Consider the following 19,937-nt stretch of genomic DNA (forward strand, 5'->3'; position numbering starts at 1 on the left):
TAAAATAATTTTGGTCTCGACGCTCCTATTTTACTTCAGTAGCGACACAGCTTTAGTGTTGAACTCTGCTCAGTACCAATCCATCCTCCTCTGTGTTATTTAACTGCATCGAATCCCTGTACCAGTCCAGCCAGAGCATAGCACTCCGAGGCCACATGGTATCGCTTATAGATATGCATCAAAGTACTGCTCTACATTGTATCGGTGCTCTTCATCTCAGCATTGATGCTCTCCTTCAAAGCATGGACACTGTATCAAAGCATCGACGTTCTGCCCTTTGAGTGGAGACCTTCCTATTTGTGTTTTATTTCAAGGCCAACACTCCCTCCATCCCATTTCGTAAGCTTAGGAGTCCAACATGTGAGAATATGTTGCTTGCTTGCCAGGGATAAAGCACAGTTATTTACTGTATCGGGCGGTATCCAGGGACAGCAGCAGATATTATCACATCCCACCTACCTCCCCTGGTTGGCTTCTTCACTAGAGCATAGAACTGACAACCTCGCAAGCTGGCATCAATCAGGAAGGCACTTGTGTATGCGTATTGCAGGCAGTCTTAAAACTTCTAAAGCTTAAAGTGACAGTACACTTTTACACTGTCGGGCTCTGTGGATGATGTCATCCATATGCGAGAATATCTGTCTGCTGTCCCCGGATAATACCTGTTACGGTAAGTAACTGTGCTGAACGGTCCATACAGTCTGCCCATTAGTTATACACATTATAAATTCATGATTAAATTAATTTGTCTTTTTTATTTGATATTTCTGGGCCATAGTCTGTAAAGTCTACCTGGTACTGTCCTAGGTTCCAACTGCTGGAGTTTCCTTCCAAGCTTACTCTAGCTTATCCAAACAGCCCGTTATTTGTAGGATTCCTTCCATATAGTCTGGCAAGTAAAGTCCTCTTGTTCCAAGTTACTGGAGTTTCCGTTGATGTCCTCCCCAGCCCATCCTACACTAAATCACCATATATGGAACACAGACCGTGCAAGTCTGCCCAGTACCGGCCTTAGTTCTTTAATTTATACCATTCATTTTCTAATTAGAGATCCTATTGCTTGAATGATATGAGAAGTTCAGATTTCTGACCTCTTCCTGTTTATGGTTGTAGCTCAAAATTACAAACTTTAAGCTGGCAAACACATACTGTTTCTTTAAATTCTATATAATGGTTTGTTTTTTGACACCCATGTGGTCAGACTTGTGGCTGAATTCGACTTTAGAACCTTTGATCCTGAAGGTGTCCTTTTCTTTGCTGGAGGCCATCAAGAGAGTACATGGATTGTGTTGGCTTTGCGTGGTGGAAAGCTAGAGCTTCAACTGAAGTACAATGGAATAGGACGCGTGACTAGCAGTGGGCCAGTTATCAATCATGGAATGTGGCAAATGGTAAGTGTCTGATTCATCCAATAGGAGAATCATCAAAACAATTCTAATGCATTTCATGACATTGGGGGTTTTCTATTCTTTTCTTATTAATATTAATATTTTACTTAATTTACTGACAAGTTGAATACTATAGGAAAAAGCTGACTTCCCTTCCTGCCCTCCTCTTAAAGAAAATGATTGTAAGTCTTTAAAAAATAAGAGCTCTCTATGCTGCTGAGGGGACAGTTTTTCTTTGCAGACCTGTCTCCTCCAGTGTCATGATGCACATCATTTGACAGTATATTCGACGGTTCTCCACATTGAACTCTGAAAAAAAACACCTACTCTTCTTTTATTCGTAGACCAGGCAAGGTAAGTCTAGCGGCCCAAAAATGGATTTCTAATGTGGAGAGGAGCATAAACCATTAAATAAAAGTGGCTGCAGATTAGGACCAATAGTCCCTCTAAGAAATGGCCGAGGTCTGTACAAATTTTTTTCATGTGCGTGACAAGTTCTAAAAGATTTTTTTTGTGTGAGCAACAGGTTTTAAAAGCCAACAATTTTCCAGATTTGTGAATATTTTTTGAGCGACCATGTATCTGTGATCGATGCTCCTAGAATGTATGAGCAAATGCTCAGCTTAAAGCAGGGGTAAGCAATTCCGGTCCTTGAGAGCCGGAGCCAGGTCAGGTTTTCAGGATATCCACAATGAATATGTATGAGATGGATTTGCATGCACTGCCTCCTTGAGATGCAAATCTATCTCGTGCATATTTATTGTGGATATTCTGAAAACATGACCTGGTTTCGGCTTTCGAGGACCAGAATTGCATACCCCTGGCTTAGAGGGAACAAATTGGGACTGGGAAATTAATTGATTTGAAAATTAAATGTCTGTTTTCTTCTTGAAATGGTAAGTTTTAGCATGTTCTGTCAAGGGTTTCTTAAGTATGAAGCATGACTGTTTAGCAGAAAAAAACGGCATGAGAGATGCCCACTCCCTTCTGCTGGCAGCCCAGCTCTTCAAAATGGCCGGCCTTCCCCTTCAGTGCGAAGGTCCTGATTGGCTCAGGCACCTAAGGCCCCTCCACTAAGACCCTGGGAAGGGGCCTTAGGCACTTGAGCCAGTGCCTATCAGGGCCTTAAGACCCTCCCAGTGCATCCTAAAACCCAGATGAGAAAAAGCTATGAGAGATTTTGAGAGTTGAGTTCATTTAGGTTCTGTGGTAATTCTTGGGGATAAGGGAATCCTACCCAATACACTTTCACCTTAGGTGAAGGCACCAAGGTGCAACATATGTATAAGGGGAATGACAGTTGGCCCCAGGAGTCATTTCTCTAAGTTAAATATCAAACATGTACCTTCAACACTTGTCCAGTTCCTCTTTTGGCCTCTCTGCTCCTCAATCAAAGCATATGTAAAAAATAAATATATATATATATATATATATATATATATATCATACTAAACCTAATTTTTGGAGTAAAGAGGACTCCTCTTTGATAATAATGGAAAATGAAGTTTAATAATGCATTACTTAAGCAAAGTACATGATAAAATGTATTGCATACTAAACCTCATTCCCAAAGTTTAAGAAAATAAGATGAGAAACCCTACTCACAATGGCTGTGGCTCAGAGCAAGTAGACATGTTTAACGCACAATCTTGACATCATTGTGACATTATCAATATGCACCTAGATGGCAGATTGTCACTAAAAAAAAATAGGAATATGTGCTGGGGTACCTGACCATACTAGGAATTTGAACACATGACCTGTGGAAGATGGAAGCAATGCCTTTAACCACTGAACCACATGTGTTTCCTTTTAGGTAGGGATTCCTGCCATGTGAGATGATACCTTCGGACAGGGGTGCCCAAATGGTTGATCGCGATTGACCAGTAGATCGCAAAGGCAATGCGAGTCGATCGCATTGCCTTTGCGATCTTGTTCTTCCTGTCTCCACGAGCCAGGCCAGGCGGGTACAAGCTCCGGACCCACAAGCCTTCATCTCCGATATCAATTCTGATGTCGGAAAGGAAGTTCTGGGCCAGCCAATCGCTACCTGGCTGAGCTGGAACTTCCTCTCCGATGTTAGAATTGACGTCTGGGGGGAAAGCTTGTGGGTCCTGCGCTTGTATGTGCCAGGCCTGGCTCGGGGAAGCAGGGAGAAATCGGTATGGTGGCTTGTTAGGAGAGAGAAAGAATCGGGGAAGTGGAGAAATCGATGCGATGGCTTGGGGGGGCAGGGGAGGGAGAGAGAAAGAAAGATAGGCAGGCAGGGGGAGAGAGAAAGACAGAAATAAAGAGGGGACAGGGGGAGAGAGAAAGAAAGACAGGCATACAATACATTTTATCATATGCTTTGCATAAGTAATGCATTATTAAACATCTTTTTCCATTATTATTAAAGAGGAGTCCTCCTTACCCTCAAAAATAGATGCTCCATTCACCTATATGTGGATGCCTCTGGCATGCCTAAGTGACATCTAAGTCGCATCCACCTAATCATTCCCAACTCTCAACCAAAAGTAGACTTGGTTTTGCAACGCCTACATTTTAGACAAAATTGTAGATGCATTAGGATGCTGAATGGCATGTGATTCTGTAAGTGGACGTCCATATTAACACCACACCTATTCTGTTAGGCGCTGATTTTTTCAGTGGGCATCTACAAAATTCTGGATGCCTATTTTGTGAATTGCACACAGCCTTTAGACGTCTAACTTAATTGGGTTTATTATCCAGTTTATTTGGACACCTAAGTTGCTGGACATCTATAATGTGGATGCCTAACTGTAGGCATCCTATACATAATTTCCCCTACTAGTTAATGTGGCACCCTGCTGTTCGCATATGTTTAAACCACATTAATTGCCCAAAGCAGTTTGTCAAATGGGCCTCTAATGCTTAACACATTTTCTTTTAAAAGATGTGTTCATTTAAGAAAATCTGACTCTTGGCAATGGAGGAACCAGCTACACACCCTCATGATGTGAGAAACTAAAGAAACAAATTTCACTTTAAAACATAGGGCTCCTTTTATGAAGCCACAGTAGCGGCTTTAACGCGCGCAACTTTTCATCACGTGCTAACCCCCACACTATCTGGAAAACTACCGGCTGCTCAAGAGGAGGTGGTAGCGGCTAGCACGGCTGGCGGTTTAATGTGCGCTATTATGCGCGTTAAACTGCTACCGCGCCTTCATAAAAGTAGCCCAATGTTTTTTAGCTATGTGGTCAACATATATCCAATCAAGGTCAGTTTATAGAATCCTGCCCAATGTGTGTGCCTACATTGTAGGTACCGCTCGGCATGTTTTTTAGTCAACTGCTAGGTGCTGCTTATAAAATCCCGTCTAGTGGCGTCTAGGAGTGCTCAGGCATCCTAGACGACGGTAAATTAGATCAGGTTTTGCTTGGCCTAATTTACTGGCATCTTACTCAAATGCCTGTTGACGCTTAAGTCATCCATGCTATTCTCTACCCCTTAACCACACTTACTTTTTAGGTAGGCGTTGTAGGGCGCTTCCACTTAGGCATCGCTAGGGGTCCTAAGAGTTCAGCACCAAACTATGATTTTATTTTTTTTGAATGGCTGAAAATAGGCAGTCAATTACCATGCCAATTTAAAAAAAAAAAGATTGCCAATTCCAAAGTTAGGCATCGCTAGTTGTCCTTGCTTAGGGCACCTAGCGGTGTCTAAGGTAGGCATCCTATACAGAATTTGGCCCTCTTTATCTTCAAAAATACAGAGTTTAATTTTGAATAGATTACATATATGATAGCTAGCAGGGACACACGCTATGGTAGGTTTGGGCCTTTGTCCCTTCTGGCTAAGAGCATCTACTTGTTTGGGTGGGTTTAGTCAGAGGGGGAAGGGAGAAAGATGAGTGAGAAATTTTATAGAGAGACTTCATAGAGAGTAGAGGCCATAAAAAAGCAAGGCCACCTACTCAAATCTTGAATAAGTTGTGATTTGATTGTTTAATATATTCTTTAAACTTAGTATATGTGATAATGTTAACAAGCTTCTGTTTTGTGAAATTTATTTTAATAAAAAGTTTACCGTATTTTCACGCAAATAACACGCACCCGTATAAAACGCGCACACGGATATAGCGCGCAGAAATCACGATGATTTGCACAAAAACTTTGATATACCGCGCTCACGGGTATACCGCGCATGCTGCCCGACGCTCCTTTCGCCCGCCCTGACTTTCCGTGCGCTGTCCCGACTCTCCGTTCACCCCCCCTGACTTCCGTGCACTGTCCCCCTTGAAGGTCTGTCCCCATCCTGAAAGCCTGATGCCCCCCCCCCCCGACGTCCGATACATCCCTCCCCCCCCCCCGAAGGACCGCCGACTCCCCAACAATATCGGGCCAGGAGGGAGCCCAAATCCTCCTGGCCACGGCGACCCCCTAACCCCACCCCGCACTACATTACGGGCAGGAGGGATCCCAGGCCCTCCTGCCCTCGACGCAAACCCCCCTCCCCCCAAGAACCTCCGACCGCCCCCCAGCCGACCCGCGATCCCCCTGGCGACCCCCACGACCCCCCCACCCCCCTTCCCCGTACCTTTGGTAGTTGGGCCAGAAGGGAGCCCAAACCCTCCTGGCCACGGCGACCCCCTAACCCCACCCCGCACTACATTACGGGCAGGAGGGATCCCAGGCCCTCCTGCCCTCGACGCAAACCCCCCTCCCCCCAAGAACCTCCGACCGCCCCCCAGCCGACCCGCGATCCCCCTGGCGACCCCCCCGACCCCCCCACCCCCCTTCCCCGTACCTTTAGTAGTTGGCCGGACAGACGGGAGCCAAACCCGCCTGTCCGGCAGGCAGCCAACGAAGGAATGAGGCCGGATTGGCCCATCCATCCTAAAGCTCCGCCTACTGGTGGGACCTAAGGCGCGTGGGCCAATCAGAATAGGCCCTGGAGCCTTAGGTCCCACCTGGGGGCGCGGCCTGAGGCACATGGTCGGGTTGGGCCCATGTGCCTCAGGCCGCGCCCCCAGGTGGGACCTAAGGCTCCAGGGCCTATTCTGATTGGCCCACGCGCCTTAGGCCCCACCAGTAGGCGGAGCTTTAGGATGGATGGGCCAAGCCGGCCTCATTCCTTCGTTGGCTGCCTGCCGGACAGGCGGGTTTGGCTCCCGTCTGTCCGGCCAACTACTAAAGGTACGGGGAAGGGGGGTGGGGGGGTCGTGGGGGTCGCCAGGGGGATCGCGGGTCGGCTGGGGGGCGGTCGGAGGTTCTTGGGGGGGAGGGGGGTTTGCGTCGAGGGCAGGAGGGCCTGGGATCCCTCCTGCCCGTAATGTAGTGCGGGGTGGGGTTAGGGGGTCGCCGTGGCCAGGAGGGTTTGGGCTCCCTTCTGGCCCAACTACCAAAGGTACGGGGAAGGGGGGTGGGGGGGTCGTGGGGGTCGCCAGGGGGATCGCGGGTCGGCTGGGAGGCGGTCGGAGGTTCTTGGGGGGGAGGGGGGTTTGCGTCGAGGGCAGGAGGGCCTGGGATCCCTCCTGCCCGTAATGTAGTGCGGGGTGGGGTTAGGGGGTCGCCGTGGCCAGGAGGGTTTGGGCTCCCTTCTGGCCCGATATTGTCGGGAAGTCGGCGGTCGTTCGGGGTGGGGGTGCGAGTGGTCCTGCCGGGGGGGGGGGGGGGGGATGTATCGGACGTCGGGGAGTCGGCCGGGCAAGAGGGCTTGGGCTCCCTCTTGCTCCGATCGTGGATGCGGGTGTGGGTGGGAGCGCGTGCGAGCGGTCGTTCGGGGTGGGGGTGCGAGCGGTCCTGCTGGGGGGGTGAATCGGGCGTCGGGCGGGGTGGGAACTATGTTTTAAAACTTTGGTATACCGCGCTCACGCATATAACGCGCGAGGGGTATGCGCGGTAGGTAAAAACGCGTATAACGCGCGCGTTATATGCGTGAAAATACGGTAAATGGTAAACAGATCTTTAGTTGGATGTCGCAATGAATGAAGGAGACAAGATCTGTAATTTTTCATGTTTGTTGAGAATTTTGGAAACTTCATATTACGTATTATCATTTGGATCCCTGTATGCTTGTTATTCTTTAATTAAAAAAAAAAAAAAAGATTTAAATGTAAACATAAGTCTCAATCTGCTATTTCTTTGTTTTGGTCTCCTCAGATATCAGTTGAGGAACTGGAGAGAAGTTTGATCATAAAGATTAATAAAGAAGCAGTGATGAAAATAGCTGTGTCGGGAGACCTGTTCACTATGGAGAGAGGCGTATATCATCTGAACCTAACTGTGGGAGGTATTCCTTTCAGAAGCAATGAGTTAATCCAACCAGTGAGTACTAGTATGTTTATTATCTAGGGAAAAAAGGATGGTTAAATAGCCCTCTCCCCTCCCCCCCCCCCACACACACATACAAATTTACTTTGGGGAGAACATTTTTGAGACAATAAATTGTCAGTTGTGATATTACCTACAGATGTGGTTGATTTAGAGGTGTGTTTATTAAGGTGCACTAATGAATTACATAGAAACATAGAAATTGACAGCAGATAAGGGCCACGGCCCATCCAGTCTGCCCACCCTAATGACCCTCCATTGCCTTTACTTTGCGAATAGATCCCACGTGTCGATCCCATTTGGCCTTAATTAGTGCAACTTAAGTTCCATGATGTTCATAGGTATACAGTAGGCTGTGTAGCATTTAGCATATCTTAGTAAAAAGACTTCATAGGATTTAAAACAAAAAGCTGTGATGTAAACTGGACTGCGCAGGTCTTTTCTTCACACTCAGCCCATTTTTATTAAGCTATAAAAGAGGCTTTATACATAAGAACATAAGAATAGACTTACTGATTGTTTGTAAGAGATGAATGCTTTTTTCTTCACTTTGATGAGGTCTGAGATCTCCGCAGTGAACCACTGTGGCTTATTGTTCCTTCGCCGTTTACTTACTGATTTTACTTAGCGGTTGGTTGCCTCCTGTATGGTGGCTTTCAGAGTCGACCACATTTCTTCCACGTTATCGGTTTCTGCTTGGTTTTGCAGTGCCTGATGAACAAAATCTCCCATGTCTTCGAAGTTTGTGTCCTTGAATTTGAGGACCTTGGTCAATGTGGTAGATTTAGTGAAACCTTTCCTGAGATTGAACCATACCATGTTGTGGTCACTGGAGGCTAACGTGTCACCCACTGAGACCTCTGTGACACTCTCTCCATTGGTAAGTATCAGGTCCAGTATTGCCTGATCCCTTGTTGGCTCCAACACCAGTTGCCTGAGTCTTGCTCCCTTCATAGAGTTTAATAGCCTCCTTCTGCTGCCGGAAGCAGAGGAAAGTGTGTCCCAATCCACATCAGGCATGTTGAAGTCACCTAACAATACTGTGTCCCCACGCAAGGTGATATTCTCTATATCTCCGATTAATTCCATATCTAGGTCATCCTGTTGTCTTGGGGGTCTGTATATTATGCCAAGATATAGGCATTTGTCCTTCCCTCTGGCCAAATTTACCCAAAGGGATTCCCCTGTGTACTGGACATCTGCGATTCTGGTGACCTTAATGTCATCTTTAGTGTATAGTGCTGCACCTCCTCCCATTTTGCCCTCCCTGTCACGGCGAAGCAAGTTGTAACCCGGTATGACCATGTCCCACCCGTGGGAGTCCATGAGCCAGGTCTCAGATATCGCCACCACATCCAGGTCGGCGTTCCTCAATTCTGTTTCCAATTCTAGGATCTTGTTTCCCAGACTGTGGGCGTTGACGTACATAGCTCTCCATGTTGTATGTTTGTTACGTCTAAGTGGGGATGTTCCCGCTTGAGCTACTTGGACACTTTTAGCATTAATTTCATGTTTTGTACTCTCCTTAGACCCAGAACTACAATGTGCACCTATCCCGGACTCCCCAAACCCAGAACTACAGTGTGCGCCTATCCCAGACTTGGAAATGTGTGTACTCTTTGGGGATATTCCCGCTTGGGCTACTTGGACTCTTTTAGTACAATTTGCAATGTGTGTACACTCCCTAGACCCAGAATTACAATGTGTACTCCCCCCTAGACCCAGAATTATAATGTGACCCAGAATTATAATGTGAACCTACCCCAGACTCGGAAGTGTGTATACTCGCCCCTGGCCCAGACCCAGAATTGCGGTGTTTACTTACCCCAGTCTCAAAAAAGTATTGGCAGCTTAGCTCGCCAGGTAGGTTGTTTGTGCCCGTACCCTCCCTCAACTTACCTAGTTTAAAGCCCTGTGAAGTAACATAGAAACATAGAAAGATGACGGCAGATAAGGGCTACAGCCCATCAAGTCTGCCCACCCTATTGACCCTCCCTATTAAGTCTAATGACCCCCTTAAGTATGATTGTAATTATACTTCCACTCTACTGACCCGCTCTTTCAAGTCTATACCCTAGTGACCCTATCCCTTGGCATGACCCTCGTAGGGATCCCACATAGGTATCCCATTTATTCTTGAAGTCTGAGATGCTGCGTGCCTCGATCACCTGCACTGGAAGCTTGTTCCAATGCACAATCACTCTCTCCGTGAAGAAGTATTTCCTGGCGTCTCCACGAAACTTCCATCCCCTGAGTTTGAGCGGATGACCTCTTGTGGTCAAGGGTCCCTTCAGAAGAAAGATATCATCTTCCACCTCGACCCGTCCCGTGATGTACTTAAATGTCTCAATCATGTCTCCCCTCTCCCTACGCTCTTCGAGAGTGTAGAGTTGCAATTTGCTCAGTCTTTCTTCGTACGGGAGACCCATTAGCCCCGAGACCATCCTGGTGGCCATCCGCTGAACCGATTCAATTCTGAGCACATCTTTACGGTAATGTGGCCTCCAAAATTGCACACAGTATTCCAGATGAGGTCTCACCATGGCTCTGTACAATGGCATCATGACTTCAGGCTTCCTGTTGATGAAGCTTCTCTTGATACAACCTATCATCTGTCGTACTTTAGATGAAGCCTTCTCCACTTGAGTGGCTGCTTTCATGTCAGCACTGATGATTACTCCTAAGTCTCGTTCTGCCGTAGTCCTGGTTAAAGTTTCTCCATTCAGGGTGTAAGTTCTGCAAGGATTTCCGTTACCGAGATGCATGACCTTACATTTCTTGGCGTTGAAGCCCAGCTGCCAGATCGAGGACCAACTTTCTAAAGTACGCAGGTCTTGCTCCATAGCATCCTGTAGATTATAGCCGTTTACTATATTGCATAGTTTGGCGTCATCAGCGAATAAGGTTACCTTGCCTTGAAGCCCTTGAGTCAGATCCCCAATGAATATGTTGAAGAGGAGTGGGCCCAGGACTGAACCGCTAGTCGGTGTCCAAGGACGTTCTTCCCTCTTCTGGTCAGGTGTAGTCCTTGTAATGCCTCTCCATGATGCAGGAATCCGAAGTTCATCTCCTTGCACCATCCCTGCAGCCAGTCGTTTGCCCTCTGGATGCGATCCTCCCTGGCTCTACCCTTGCCCCTTACTGGGAGGATCGAGGAGAAGACCACCTGCACATCCATCCTCCTCAGCTTCTCACCCAAGGCTCTGAAGTCTTCAGGTATGCTCTCCGGGGTGTTCCTGGCAGTGTCGTTGGTTCCGACGTGGATGAGAAGCATGGGGAAGTGGTCCCAGGGTTTGATGAGTCTGTCCAGGCAAGCGGTTACATCCCGGATCCTGGCCCCTGGCAAACAGCAGACCTCTCTTGATTAAAGGTCTGATCTACAAATTGGTCCCTCGGTGCCCCTCATCAGCGAATCCCCGATGACCACCACTCTGCGCTTCTTAGGGGTGGGCCGACCTGTTGACTCCGGAACTGGAACCGTCTGCTGAACAACTTCCTGTACCTCATTGTAAGGTCCTTCCTGTAGCACCTGGTATCTGTTCCTCAGGGTGATTTGCGGTGTCGATGTAGAGCTGCCCTGTATGTGAGAGAAAGAGACAGAAGAGGGTCTTCTGCGTTTCCCTGTGGAGGAAGTCGCCAGCTGCCAGAAATCAGCATTTCTAGCCTCTTCCTGTATTCCGACAGTTGGTCTCAAGGTTGCAGGTTTGGTTGCTTTGGGTGTCTCTAGGATGGTCTTGTCAGGTTCCTATTCAGCGATCTGAGACAGCTCCTGGATGACTCCGTCGATGAAGGTCTCATCGTCTCTGATGCTTCTTAAGCGCTGAACCTCCTCTCTCAGGCTCCTCAGCTCCAGCAAAAGGCTTCCATCTAGCTGATCCGTTGCTTCCATCTGTGTGGAGACTAGACATCTTCGTGGGGATGGCCTCGGTCTGTACAGAGACCTCTGCCCTCCGTCCTGGCTTCCCCTCTCTCTGCACGAGGACCATAGCCATCCCCTGGGTACTTTTGATGACTGGACTTCCTGTCTTGATTGAAGTCTTGCTGCTTCTAGTTCTAACTGCCATTTACGAAAGTTTTTTAAAAAAATTTTTTTTAAGATATTTGTTAGGATGGGAGCTGTTAGGTGTTGGTCAGAAAGTATTGAGGTTGGAGGGATAGAGGTAGTTAGTTAGTTAGTTAGTTCTTGGTCTGAGGGATAGAGGTAGTTAGTTAATTGTCAGTTAAGGCTGCCTGTTTGTTAGCGGGCTAGAGAGGTCAGCCTGATTAAATGGTTAGAGATAGTGTGGTCTGCCTTTTAAAATGGTTTGGGGATAGAGTGATTGGTGAAGACCCCCCCCCCCTCCCACATACACACATCCCTGGACCCCACGTACCTTCCAAAGACAAATTAGCAGGAAGGAAGCCCACTCCCTCCTTACTACAGGGCCGCATGCTGAGAATGACAGGCCTTCCCCCTTCCAATGCATCTTGGGATGCAGTGGGAGGGGCCTAAGGGCATGAGTGGTTCAGAATCACCATTTTGAACCAATCAGGTAAGAGAGAGTAGGCATCCCTCCTGCTGATCTCAAGAGGGGGGTCTTCTGCCCATCGCAGCCAGATAAGTTAATCGAGACAGGGGAATTTTCCCCAATTAGCTGAGCTGGCAGGACTTTGGAGAGTTCTGCCAGCTTTGCTGATCGGGGATTACTATGCCGTGGTCCGCTGTTGGCAAGTGATGTCTACTGTCAGAATTCACCCACAAAGATAGGCGGTTGAAATGTAGACCAGGGTTTTCTGACCTATGTTTCAGCCACCTGTCTTTGCGATCAGGCGAGATTCTCTAATTAGCACTGGTTAGAGAATTGGAGGGGGGGGAGGGTAAGACATCTGAGCATCAACTTAAATACAATTCTGTATCAGACGCCAGTGCGTGATTGACACGCAATTGGTGTCCTATACAGAATCAGACCCACAGTGTCTCTTTTCCTCTTTCTTTGCAATATTATAATACATACTTTACCCTGTTACAAAGTCCTTGTTTTCTAAATATTGGAATATGGAGTGTGAGGTTTTTAACCTCAGTTGTTATTTTACTTCAAAATGTGTGGTCTTTGTTTTGGTGCCAAAAAAGAATACTTTTACTTTTTTTTTTTTTCCTTTGGATACATAGAACTCATTTTACATTCAAATCTTAAAATTTAACTGAACCCCTGGGAGCATCAGTCAAATGAAAATCAGATGTGCTGGAGTATTTCAGCAAAGAGACTCAAGCTAGTAGTGGATACTAATATTACAGTATGAGGGGTCGCTGAAAAGTTCTCAGCCCAGTCAACAAAGTTGGGGCAGTCTCCATTGAGGGCTATAAACTCAGTCCAGTGATTTTTCCACTTTTTTATTCCATTGGAAAAATATGGAACAAAAAATGTGGAAAATCGCTGGACTAAGTATATAGCCCTCGATGTAGACTGCCCTAACTTTGATGAGAACTTTTCAGTGGCCCCTCATATTATCAAGATATAATAGTGAGCAGGTTATCATAACTTATTAGATACTACAGTAGTAGTCAAAGGAAGCAAGTTGTTTGAGAAGGCAGATAGACAAAAGAAAATAGGATATATAAGGCTGTTCCTCTTGTCTAAGAAAATGCTTATTTGAAAGATAAAAATCACTGGGGAAAAACTGAAGTATCTTATATAGTGGAGCAAAACTGTTTAGGCAACCCTCCAATGTTTAAATGTGTCCGTTAGTGTTCATGTGGTAGTTTTTTTTAGTGGCTACATGCAGTGGCATAGTAAGAGGGGCAGGCTGCCCTAGGCGCCATCTTCACAGGGGTGTGGGCATCTTTCCTCCTCTCCACCCCCACCACCCCCCATGTACCTCCTTAAATGTATGCCACTTGCTGCTAGCACCGACCTCGGCTCCCTTCTGATGCCACTTCCTGGTTGTGGGCCCAAAAAAAAAATCTGGACCCATGGCCCCACCCCAGGCCCTTCCCTTTCTAGCCGGCCATGCTCCATTCCACCCCAGGACCACCCCACACCCTGCTCCTTCGACCTGCACGAGCAACGAGTATTGTCGGATGGCATATTTTTGCTGATGTGACATGATGACATCATGCGTGTGACATCACCTTGTTGCATCCATGCATGCTTGAATGCAGTCCCAACATTGCTCATTGCCAAAAGCTTATCAAAACCCGGACAAAGTGCCAGCTTTTGAAAAGCCGTCTGAATCCCCTCAAAAGGTCCAGGGAAATCCGGACGTCTGGTAACCTTAGCGGGACCAGGATATGATGTCAGAAGGGAGCTGAGGCCGGCGCGAGCAGCAGGTGGAAGATTCTGTTTGTACCAGCGAACATTTCAAAAAGTATGCAGAGGATGGGGTGATGGTGCTCAAGCAGCAGGAATAGTGGGGGGCACTTGGTGTAGCAATGCAGGGTGCCACCAGCCCGGGCACCAATCTCCCTCACTACGCCACTGGCTGCATGCTAATAGCAACATAAGTGCATGGTCATTAATAGGAAAAATTGCAAAGCAGCCATTTTCCAGCTGTGGCAAAGAGAACATACAGAAAAAACTTGCCTAAGGGTGCACTAAATCCACATTTTACTACATTTTAGTAAAAGGACCCCTTAGTAAATAACCCTATAAATCAAGTTACATATTTTTCTTTGTGCCTGTTTTCTAAAATATGTGAATACCTGTGTAAGTAAGGACCTTATACAACTTATCCACAGACTTTGCACTGATTTTCAAAAGTGAAAGTATGCACATACTTTCTCTTCAACAACTGTCCATAAGAAAATATCTGCAGATACTGTCACCTGCCTTTTGAATGCATATGTTTTATGCAGCACACCTGTTTTTGAATTTTCATCCTTCATTGGAATCACATCCCTGGGAATACCTCCACTGGATGTATGGGTAATAGTACAGACTCTGAGTTCTCTATTAAATTTGTGCTTTCCCCAATATGTCTCGTAATCGCACACATGTGATAACCTAAAGATACGTATGCAGTTGAAATTAATTATAACTGAGTTTCAGGCTTTTTTTCATCCTGCATAGCCAATTTCTGCCAGTAAAATTATATTTTTTTTTAAATGCTGGTGGCTTAGGAAATTGCTCACAAGGCAATTTGCTGAGGCCATTCCTTTATCATTTCCTATAGATAGTGGTATTTAGCTGATTTATTTATAAGATTTATTTACCACCTTTTTGAAAAGGTTTTATCATCAACAGCTGCGCTTTATTCTGTATATGCTTCACTAGATAAACCCTCGTCTGGATGGCTGTATGCGGGGCTGGAACTGGTTGAATGGTGAGGACATCGCTGTTCAGAAAATGGTGAAATTGAACACTAAAATGCAGTGCTTCATGCTGGCAGGGAGAGGATCCTTTTATCCTGGCAGGGGATTTGCCTATTTCGATCTTGATTACAGTAAGTATTTATAGAACTATACAAACTTGCATCCTTACTATAAAAATACTCTGTAGAAGATTTTATGATGGTGCAGTTATCTGGCCAACTGCTGACTCTATCCCCAAATAATACTAACTGCTAATTTTCAGCAGTGAAAACTGATTAAGGGCTGATTCACTAAGCAAACCAATTGTGTACCGATCAGTTTGTGACCCAATTTCCCTCCAACCCGATCCACTAACCTGTCCTGCGATCCACTTTTGATCCATGCATGCAAATTAGGGGAAATGGCATGCAAAGTAGGCAGGGATGGGATTCACTAAACAGAAGAAGAAGACCGATTGGGCTTGCCGATCCGAAGTGAAGCGACTGCTGAGGACCAGTCGCTTCTTCTTACGACTTTCCTGCCCTTTAAAACCACGGGCTGGCAATGTACTTTTGCAGAATACATAAAAAAGGAATGCTTCCTTTTTTATATATTTTTGTAAAACGCATTGCCAGCCTGTGGTTGTAATGTGCCCCCCTCCCCCGCGCACTGATGCCCTCACACTGATCTCCGCACCGATTGCCCCCCCCCCCGCACTGATGCCCCGCCAAAGAACAAAAGGCAGGAGGGATGTCAACTCCCTCCTGTCATGTCAAACTCATTCTGGCCGGACCTGGCCCATCTCCCTCCCTGTAGCTTAAGCTAAGCCGTCTGGCTGGGCCACCCCCTCCCCATATCTTTAAAATCGTTGAGAGCAGGAGGGGTGCTCAGTCCCTCCTGCTCCTCCAGCCTCCTGCGTAGCAATGATGGCCTTAGGCCACGCCCCGATGCATCATCTGATGCACGAGGAGGGGCCTAAGGCCCTGATTGGCTGAGGTGCCTCGGGCTACTCCCTTGGGAGGAGCCTGGGACGCCTCAGCCAATCAAGGACTTCCTTAGGGAGGAGTCTAAGGAAGTCTCTGATTGGCCAAAAACAATGGCCCTTGGGAGGGGCCTGGGGTGCCTCAGACAATCAGGTACTTCCTTAGACTCCTCCCTCAGGAAGTCCCTGATTGTCTGAGGCACCCCAGGCCCCTCCCAAGGGAGGAGTTTGAGGCGCCTCAGCCAATCAGGGCCTTAGGCCCCTCCCCGTGCATCAGATGATGCATCGGGGAGTGGCCTAGGGCCGTCACTGCTTGGTGTTTTACTCCTAAAAGGTTCACAATCTGTGCAGTACAACCAACAAACTTGCCATGTGACAGTGTAAATGTTTGAAAATCTACTTACTTGCTGACGTGGCTCCCACAATAATTCCAAAATCACATTAACTAATGGTTTTGCACAAATGAGAACACAACCTTTGGTTAGTGTGATTTTGTAATGATGGGATCCATGTCAGTACTTTAAGATAAGTGGAATTTCATTTATTTATGCTGCTCCACAATGTGGCAGCTGAGAGTGAAGGGACACAGTTGTTTGTGATCCCATTAACTGATGTGACCCTATTTAAGGTCCTTATCCACAGTTTAGGAACAACTGCTATATGCATAGGGGAAGATTAAAAAAAGAGGCTGACCACTCTTCATGTACACTGTTTGTAATCATGGGATGAATGAGTTTTCAGAGTGATTTTAAGTGGACAAAACAGTTTTGCCCCTAAAGTATTAAATTTGCTTTCTCTAGTGTAGCTAGATTTTCACTATATTGAGAGGAGGTCAGATTAGGGGTGTGTTTAGAGAGGAAAAATGTGTCAATAAATGGCATTTTCAAATCTTCATAGGTGTTTCTTCTTCCAGGAAAACTCTACTTGTAGAAGGTGCAGTTAAAGTTGGCAGTGTGTGCATTGTACCCACAGCATATTTCAAAACAAAAATGTGTGTTTCAAAGCCCTCAGAGAAAGTGCATATAATCTTAGAAAACTGCCTTTTTCTGTAGTTGATTTTGTGCCTGAAAATAATCCTGTTTGTGTTCATTTTCTGAAGTTTCAAGAAAAAAAAAAAGTGAAAAATGCCATTAATATCTCCCACAATGGTCTGAACAGCAGTGCAATGAATATTTTTCCAAGTTTTATTTAATCTTGATATACCGCATTTCCCCTTTTCCCCCATGTGAAAATTTTCTTTTTATGAGAGAAGGCAAGGTCATTTAACAGATTCAAATTTTTTGCTGGGATGTGGTGAGAACCATTCTCTTAAGACAAGGTTTACTGACACTCCTCTCATGATGATTTTTGAATAGAAATAGAAATATGACAGCAGATAAAGGCCAACTGGCCAATCCAGGCTGCCCATCTGCAGCATCCACTGTCTCCTCCTCTCTCTAAGAGATCCTATGTGCCTGTCCCACACTTTATTGAATTTAGACAGTGTTTGTCTCTACCTCCTCTACCTGGAGACTGTCCTACACATTTAATATCCTTGCTGTAAAAAAGTATTTCTTTAGATTATTCCTGAGCCTATCATCTCTTAACTTCATCCTATGCCTCCTCAACAGCGGCATAGTAAGGGGGGGAAGGTTATTGCTCCAGGCGCTGTCTTGGTGGGGCACTGGCACCTCTCCCCCCCCCATGCCACACTTGTCCCCACCCTTCCCCATCCCTGTACCTCTTTTTAAAAAATTTTGCCAGCATGAGCAACTACTCTAGCCTGTTGATCGCGCCAGCCTGGCTTCCTCTGAAATTACTTCCAGGTCGTGGGACCAGGAAGTGACATTAGAGGGAATGCCAGCACAAGCAGCAGGCTGGAGAAGCTGGTCACGCAAATAAAGATTTAAAGAGGTACAGGGTGGGAAGGGAGGGTGCTAGTGTGGCAGGGGGGATGGAGAGAAGGGTGGGGGGGGCACCAACCCAAATGCTTCCTACCCTTGCTACACCATTGCCTTTTACTCTGGAATTTCCTTTCAATAGCTGTAGTAGTGCGTTTTGGCTGGAAGATGCAAGACCACAAATACCACAGTGCATTGGGATGGAAGTTCAAAAGTCCCTCTTAAGAAAATAGGTATTCTTTTTAGTGTCTGGAAACTCATAAAATCTGTTTTGCATCCTGCTGGGGATTTGTTCACTGGGAGACAACTGTAAAGATCTTGTAACAATTTTTTAAAGTTGGCCATCTTGTGTGACTAAAATATTGTTCAAAAGGAAGTGGGAATGGACAATGAACACTCCACTGAAGATCACTGATGTAAAACCAACTTGTTTATTTCTGAAAAGGACACAAGCAGAAGCAGATCCGTTTTATTTGGGGGTCCCTCTATAGTCATGTCACACCACTGACAATGCTGACATTTTAAATGCTCTTCATTTGCATCCCCCTCCCTTCTCTGTTGTTCCAGGACCTGTCCTATAGAAAGTGAAAGCAAAAACAGGGGGCTCACTGAACCTCCTCAATGACTGTAAAATCTGCCAATGATCTTTAATAAGAGAAATAACCAATTTAGTGACATCTGAATATGGTAAAACACATTATCCCAGGACAAGCAGGCAGCATATTCTTGACTGATGGGTGACGGCACCGACGGAGCCCCGGTACGGACAATTTTAGAGTGATTGCACTCTAAGAACTTTAGAAAGTTCTAGCTCGGCCGCACCGCGCACGCGCGAGTGCCTTCCCGCCCGACAGAGGCGCGCGGGTCCCTCAGTTTCTTAGTTTCCGCGGAGCTAAGAAGACGCGTTTTTCAACGGCTGTTGAAACTTTTTTCTCTTTGCCTTCCCGCTCGCGTAAACTTTTGATTATTTACCTTATTTCTTTTCTTTTTTCTATTTTGTAAAAAAAAAAAAATCCTTAATTTTTTCTTTAATTTAATCTTTCCCCGGCGGGGCCTTCTGCCACCATCGAAGCCTCGGCCTTCGATTTGGCTGAAGCCGTTTTTCCTTTCATGCCCCCTCAACCGGGTTTTAAAAAGTGCCAGCGGTGTGCTCGGCCTATATCTCTCACGGACCCACACAACTGGTGTTTACAGTGTTTGGGTCCTGAGCATCAGGCCTCTACTTGCACCCGCTGTGCCACTCTAAAAAAACGGACATTAAAAAATCGCCAAATCCAGCAGCGATTATTGTTCGGTGCCGAGATGTCCGACCCCGTTCCATCGACTCCAGCTTCGGCACCGATTCAGTCGGCACCCTCTTCTTCGACGCCGCGTGATTCCGCACCGGCGTCTCACCAGTCAGGTAAGCCGGCTAAGAAGCCTTCCCCGCTGGAGCGTCCTCCGGTCTCGAGTGCAGTGAGTCCAATCCTGCCGACTGTGAGACGCCAGCGGAAGCGCTCCGCCCCTATAGAGGTGAGTCCCTCGACATCGGGCTCCTCATCTCCGGGGCGTCGAGCGGCACCGCAGGTACCGCAGAAGAAAAAGGCGGTACCGGTGCCATCCCTTGATGACCGCATCACGGCCATCCTTCAGGTGCAGCTTAAGGACCAATTAAAACAGCTCCTTCCTGCTATCCTGGCTCCGAACCTTCCGGTGCCGGTCCGCACCGAGCTACCGGTACCGATTGTGGAACAGCCTGTGTTACCTGCTTCCACTATTTCGGTACCGCTTCAACTAACCTCATCGGTATCGATGCCAGTTCTTGCACCGGAGCCGAGAGCTCACCATCAATCGGTACAGACTTCAGCACCGGTGCGACCGATAACATCTCCTGACTCGATATCGATGAGGTCGGGTAAGTCGTTACACAAAACCCGACACTTACAATCCTGAGTCTCGGGACCATGCTTCCCATGTCAGGGATCCTGATCTGTGGGGAGACTCAGAGGAACCCTTTCTTTCTGAAGGCGAATGTTCCTCAGAGGAGGAGGATTCAACTGTCCCTGACCCATCCTCCAAACAGGTCACTTCCTCTTTCTCTTGCTTTTTGAAAGAGATGTGTGACTCCTTGTCCATTCCTTT

The 19,937-nt window shown here is 46.7% G+C and overlaps 1 protein-coding gene across 1 annotated transcript in view; it reads left to right on the forward strand.

The window, feature by feature from the left end:
- GAS6 (growth arrest specific 6) overlaps window positions 1–19,937 on the forward strand; it is a 134,246-nt gene that overhangs the window by 101,434 nt on the left and 12,875 nt on the right. The window contains exons 10-12 of the mRNA XM_033948665.1: window positions 1,202–1,391; window positions 7,517–7,681; window positions 14,938–15,106. Coding sequence (XP_033804556.1) covers window positions 1,202–1,391; window positions 7,517–7,681; window positions 14,938–15,106 — 524 coding nt within the window. The remainder of the gene's footprint in view (window positions 1–1,201; window positions 1,392–7,516; window positions 7,682–14,937; window positions 15,107–19,937) is intronic.

This window comes from Geotrypetes seraphini, chromosome 6 (genome assembly GCF_902459505.1).
Source record: "Geotrypetes seraphini chromosome 6, aGeoSer1.1, whole genome shotgun sequence".
NCBI classification, from domain to species: Eukaryota; Metazoa; Chordata; class Amphibia; order Gymnophiona; family Dermophiidae; genus Geotrypetes; species Geotrypetes seraphini.